Below are 6,005 nucleotides of genomic sequence, written 5' to 3'. Positions count from 1 at the left end.
GAAAAATAGTTCAAAATCAGTTTCCATTAAGACACTTATTGGCACATGGTCCATCAAAAGTCCCCTTTCATCTCATGTGGTAGAGAGACTGTCCACAGACACTTCCCACTGTGCAAGGAACATGTGGAGCATATATGAATTTTCACCATAAAACAGTGAACTGTTGTAACTTGAAGTTCACCATACTGCCTAGTTGTTAGTAGGTTCTTTTAAATATTGCAGGCCGTTTAAAGTATCTTCACCGAAATACCCAGGGACTTCATGAAGTATGCTTGTCTTCCCATGGTTTCCTTAGATTCTTACGTGACTTGAGAAGCAGCAGGGATTGCCCCTTGCACATCCTGCCCCAATCTTCTCCCAGCTCCTTCCGAGCCCACGGGCAGACGAACCCTCTTAAGCAGCCGTCACGGGAGGCTGCAGCGTCAGGACAGCGTTGCCACCACGAGCGCCGCGAGCAACGCGCCGCTCGCCGTCCATCGGCTGCCGCCGGACGCCCTCCGCGCGTGCAGCACGGCCAGCACGGCATTGGTGTGATTCGTGGGGATCTCCACATTGCAAATCATACCTTCACAGCACGAAATGCATTCCTGTTGAGGGAAAAAAACCACATCACTGGACACAGGACAATTCAGCAGGGGCTGCTGCAGCTGTCTGCTCTTTCAACTGACTGCAAAGGCTACAGCTACAAAGACTAATCACTCACACCTGGCAGCCCTGACCAGCATGAGCAGAGAGAGCGGGCAGGGACAAGGCCCCTTCTGAAGGTCCCCCACCGTGGTCACTGGGCTTCCCAACACCCACGTGACAGAAAATGGAGAAGGCTGCACACTACAGAAAACAGGGAGAGCTTGCCAAGACTTTTCCCTTCTAACACATTAACTGCAAACACATGTTTTGAATTTCAGCTTTTTAAATTACAATACTCAAACTGCAAAACCTCTGTTTCCATTTATTTTCCCCCTCAAGCTTTTGTATTCAGTGCATATTCTGTATGCTCAACTCGAGACCTTCTTTTTTAAAAGTTTTTTAAAAGTTTGTCTTATAAGAACTTTAATTTGCTTGTTTTAGATGAAAAATAGCTATCCTGGTAAGTAAGGAAGGAAAATTACTTTTAGAATCCCTCCTAAAAATCAGCTTAATTTAAAAACTTACAGAAAACAAATGCTGCATCATTTCCTATCCTCCATCCATCAAAACTTGTTGAAATCAATGAAACTGAAAACCTTAAAAGTAATGTGTTTCTCTTATACAAATAATGCAAAATGCTACTACTTACTCTATGACTACTTTCCCTGTGATGGTGACAGCCTACAAAATGGCATTCATCTCCAGTAGCACATTTTTTGGTGACTGATATACTCTGGCCATGCTCTGTGAAGAGATGAATGGTCAAACAATACCGAGTACCTAGAAAACAAACCAAAGAAGAGCTTATTTTCATAAAATATAGAGTTCTTTTGCTAAGTTCAAAGTTTTCAAAAACATAGCAAAATATTCTCATAATAATATGATTTATCTGGGCTGTATAATGTCAGTCAATTAACACTGGCTTAAGAGAGCAAATCTTATAACCCATCCTAATCTCAAACAAGTCAGTTATGGCACCAAGAAAAAACAAAAACCAGCATGTAACACCGGAATGTATGAGAAGGTTAGGAACTTTAAAGACAAAACTCATAAAAAACAGAATATGTTTCCTAACAAAAGCATGTACTGTGTCTAAAAGATAAGGAAATGTATATATTTACAGTTTTAATGACACTTATTAGAATAACTTCACTTACAGATGCATAAAGAGACAACAAGATTAGAAGTTAAATGTGACGAGTTGTGTCTTGATTGTTATTTTCCAGTTAGTGTGTGGATGTCACTAGATGGCTTTTAAAGTTTCATACATGCAAGTATATACCTATAACTATGAATTGTAAAAGAATCGCGTTGTTGCTTTGCACACTGAAATGATCAGAATATTCCCCTCAGCAGAAACTGGATGACTCACTATCACTAATTATCTACATCAGGGCACCAGTGTGCTGGTATGTTCATTGTGTGCGAGATGAGTGGGAAGTGGGAAGTGCCATCAAGCATCTCCTCAGTGCGCGCACACACACACACACACACACACACACACACACACTTACTTTCCGGACACCATCGGTCTTCAGCCCATCTGTTACAGTTGTAATTGTCCACTGCGTTTTCACAGGTAAAGCACTTAAAACTGTTTGGAAATGGAGTGGCTTTAAAAGTATTAAAATAGAGTAAGTTTGCAAATAAAGAAATATTCAAATATCCAAAATAATATTGTAGTGCTTGCACACACACACACACGTATGTACATATACTGGTACATATTTTCACATACATGTATTTATCTAACATCACTGTTAGATCAATAAAAGCTGTGACAAGTTTTGTAGCCAGCTTTTACATTCAAAATTCTTTTTGCTATACCGGAACTTAAAAACATCTCCTCTTCTTTTCATTATCCCATAACCCAAAACAATATTTAAGTAGTGGTGGGAAAGCAAGGAAAGAGTGAACATCATATAATTATGTACATGTTAATACATCCGCATCTATGTCTGTACAGCACACAAACACAATCTGCATTCAAACGGCTTTTAATTCCTTTGATGAAACAACTACATCTTCAAAACCAGCTTCAGATCTTGATTGCCAACTTCGAAAATGAAGTTACTGACAAAGGGATCAGGAAGCCTATTGTGAAAGCTGATTTACGTGGTATACATATATAAATGGTTCTCAGACGCACAGGCTCCTAGCTGCACTTATATGCCTATTATACCGAGCTGTCCTGACTGTTTTAATCATATAGCAGGAAAATCTTCTCCACTTCGATGAAGAAAGAGAATACTTGAGATGCTTGATAAGAGGCAAAAATATGATGCTATTAGTGACAAGTGACTTCACAGGTCTCACAGAGTTTTTAATTATCTTTGGTTTGAATTAACTGCATACAGCACACCTATTCTTCCCTCCACAAAAAAACACCCAGCTAGATAAAAGACAAAAACGTCTGCTCTCTATTATTCATAAGAAGTCCACTGCATAATTTGTTCTGTAGAAAGTCATTTCAAAGACAAGAAAGTACCATAAAAGCATTCAAAATGTGAAAACTAATGCACTGATGGGCTCTTTAATTTAGCAATGCATGCAATTGTTTTCATTTAGTAAACTTATAAAATATTAGAAATAAAATAAACCTCCAGGGGTTGAAAAACAAAACTTTTGTTTAAAATTTTGCATCATTTAGGTGTGAGAAAGCTCTACTACAAATCTCTACAGCCAAAGGACTGGAACAACAGGGCAAATGACTAAAACATTAGGCTCCAATTGCTTACACGAGGAAAGCGTAACTGGCTACTTACGGTCTAGCGGAGGTCTCACGTTATAAAAGTTGATGTTCTCGGATGAAACCCGTTTCCCAGAAAGGAAGAACTGAAGAAAGGCTCCAGCCAGCATGTGACAAAGTAACAGCATGCTGAATATTACCGTAGAGAAGCAAAACTCTTAGACCTAGGAAGGAAAGGGAATTCATTATTAAGTGGGAACGAGAGGGAACTGAGCATGCGGAACAATAAAGTTCCTGTGAACTTCTGAAACCTGGGAAATTCTGCCCCTAAACCTACCCTGAAGATCGTCACTGCAAGCGAGCCTGCCTCATTAACGCGGATGAGCCACCCAAAGCTGAGCGGTTACTGCCTTCTGCTGGCCAGCAAGCTGTGCAGGGGGGGAAATCTCCCCAAAGACCAAAGCTAGCATCATTTCTTTGGTCTCTTTGCCCTTCTGAGCAATGCCAAATCTTACAGCCTGCTTGTAAGCATTGCCGACAGACAACACCAAAACACAGCACCCTGATTTCTTTCCCTTTAATTAGTTGCAGGCACACGTAATACGGCTGAACGCAGTTCCCCTGGACCTGACCTGCTATTTGAAGGGCAGGACCGCAGGAAGGACTGGCCCACACAAACCTGGAGCAGCAGCAACCGGCCGCGCTCGGCATCGCTCTGCCCTGCCAGGGGGGCACTGGGCAGCGCACAGGGCTGCGCCTGCAAAGCTCCGAATATGCCTAAATGCTGAACTGGAAATGGTTTCTGCAAAGCAAGGGTGGAGAAATTAGAGCACCTCTGTCTTTTTTCCCTTTTTTTTTTTTTCCATAAAGATATGGGAAAAAAGAAACTAAAGCTTTTTTTTTAGCCAATAAATCAATCACCAGAAAATTTAATGTCAGGCACTGGGAGGCTGGTGGTCCTAATCAGGATTTCTTTTCTAAATCTTGCTCTTTTGAATGTATTTCAGTAGCTATTGAGATACCTGTACTTACAGTGCTCCTTCAAGACTATCTGTAGATGTCTCAGGTTTCTTCTGACTCTAGCCCAGGATCTAAAGAAAGATTAAGAAAATGAATAAGAGGAAAACAAACAACAATCAGTCACCATAATTCTGTCCTGAAGAAAAGAATCAGTTTATAATGAAAACAAAGATTAAAACTAACCACATTTCCAGCTTTCTAAAGAAAGGTCCACTAAGTACTGGAGCTCCACAGCGTGGCTCCATCCCTTGCAGTGCTGCCCTCACATAGATGGACAGATATCCCCCTTTCTAAAACCCAAAAAAGGCAAATGCCAAAAAAGGCAAATGCTCAAAATGAAGGCAGTGGGACTACTCAGCCTTCCCAGCAGAGTAAGTTTACTTCTTTTGCTGGGGCAAAAACATTATTCAGGATGTGACCTGAGTGGGACCAGGTTATACCAGATGAACATGAATTTCTCACTCTGGAGATGTTTATCAAGCCTATTAGCACATGCTATGATTAAAATAGAGGCACTCAGCAGCAGCAAGGTATACTAAAAGAGAGAAGGCTATTATCAGCCCTCAGATTAGAGGTTAATAAGAAGGTAGGAGCTAAATAGATTCCCCACAGCTCCTTCCTTACTGGAACAGGTAAATCAAACTGTCGGTCTGCAGTGGCTAACACCCCCGCACAATCCGCAGTGAAGCTCAAATGCAGCCCGGCTGTTTGCAGCCCAGCACGCGTGCTCCCGCGAGCGAGGGCTGTTTGTGGGCGATGCCCGCGGAGGGCCGGGCGCCGCGCGCACCCCGAGCACAGCACCCAGCCCACGAGAGGACATCCCCACGTGGCAGCCCCACGGCTCTGGGCTGCGCGCGGCCGCTGGCGCCTTCCGAGGGGCGACGGCGGAATGGGGCATTATCTGCGGCAGAAAGCAAGCCAGGAAAGAAAGGGGAGAAAGGACAAGAGATGGGGGATGAGCAATCCAGTGCTATCCAACTTACTTTCTCCTTCCTCTAGCCTTCTAAGTGTAACGGTTTGTTAGAGACAAGATCTCTCCCCTTAAGCTCCTTCTGTTTTGCACGAAGTTTAATTTATACAAAGTTTAAAATAAACTAACGCCTTAAAGCTATACCCTTTATCCTCCGTGCAGAACATTCTTCTGACCACTTTGGAATAAGCCTGTGTCAAGAGGGGAAAGAACTTCCTAGGGATGAGTTTCTTGTGTCTTTGTGGACATTACTCCCGCATATTACTCCAGCTCCCAGTTTTCCTTTGAGACATTTTGGAAGAGGTTTCAATGCTCTCCTCGAGGAAAGGAGCTGCCCCATGGCACCAAAACTCTTTAATAACCTCTACACTCTTTCAGGATGGATGGCAAAGTTAGAGTCAAGGTAACTACAGAATGTCTTGGGTAGCTGAAACAGTGCAGTGTTACTTCATCTCCTATAAAACCATGAAAGGAGCCGCCTAAAAGCACTCTAATACCTAAAGATGGCTCACGTGAGTGCTCTTCCATCCCACCAGATGAGAATTCTCACGTGGCGATCAAAAAAAGTACCAAAAAATGGGAGAATACAAAACCTAATTACACACAGCTGAATTATCCAGCCATTTCGTTCCCCTTTTCATACGCGGAAGACACATTGCCTTCTCTTCTATTCGCACCTTGTCCTTTCCTAGTCTTTCC

At 42.5% G+C, this 6,005-nt stretch overlaps 1 protein-coding gene across 1 annotated transcript; it reads right to left on the bottom strand.

The window, feature by feature from the left end:
- Nucleotides 1-422: 422 nt before the first annotated feature.
- On the bottom strand, nucleotides 423-4,399 carry LYPD6B (LY6/PLAUR domain containing 6B). Its single transcript, XM_026052162.1, has 5 exons — nucleotides 4,339-4,399; nucleotides 3,393-3,540; nucleotides 2,142-2,240; nucleotides 1,277-1,407; nucleotides 423-587 (listed from the first exon to the last, which is right to left on the bottom strand). The coding sequence occupies exons 2-5, from the start codon at nucleotides 3,502-3,504 to the stop codon at nucleotides 423-425; spliced, it is 507 nt and encodes a 168-aa protein (XP_025907947.1). The 5' UTR covers nucleotides 3,505-3,540; nucleotides 4,339-4,399.
- Nucleotides 4,400-6,005: the final 1,606 nt, after the last annotated feature.

The sequence above is a fragment of the Nothoprocta perdicaria genome, unplaced genomic scaffold, assembly GCF_003342845.1.
Source record: "Nothoprocta perdicaria isolate Ctin4 unplaced genomic scaffold, notPer1 scaffold_84, whole genome shotgun sequence".
NCBI classification, from domain to species: Eukaryota; Metazoa; Chordata; class Aves; order Tinamiformes; family Tinamidae; genus Nothoprocta; species Nothoprocta perdicaria.
This window is presented reverse-complemented; position numbering and strand designations above follow the sequence as displayed.

Excerpts from the sequence above, each read along its gene's own strand:
- LYPD6B (XM_026052162.1), bottom strand. The coding sequence starts at position 3,504 with ATGCTGTTACTTTGTCACATGCTGGCTGGAGCCTTTCTTCAGTTCTTC. Across the intron at positions 2,241-3,392 it reads CGTGAGACCTCCGCTAGACC|CCACTCCATTTCCAAACAGT; the intron begins GTAAGTAGCCAG and ends ATACTTTTAAAG. Across the intron at positions 588-1,276 it reads ACAGGGAAAGTAGTCATAGA|GAATGCATTTCGTGCTGTGA; the intron begins GTAAGTAGTAGC and ends TTCCCTCAACAG.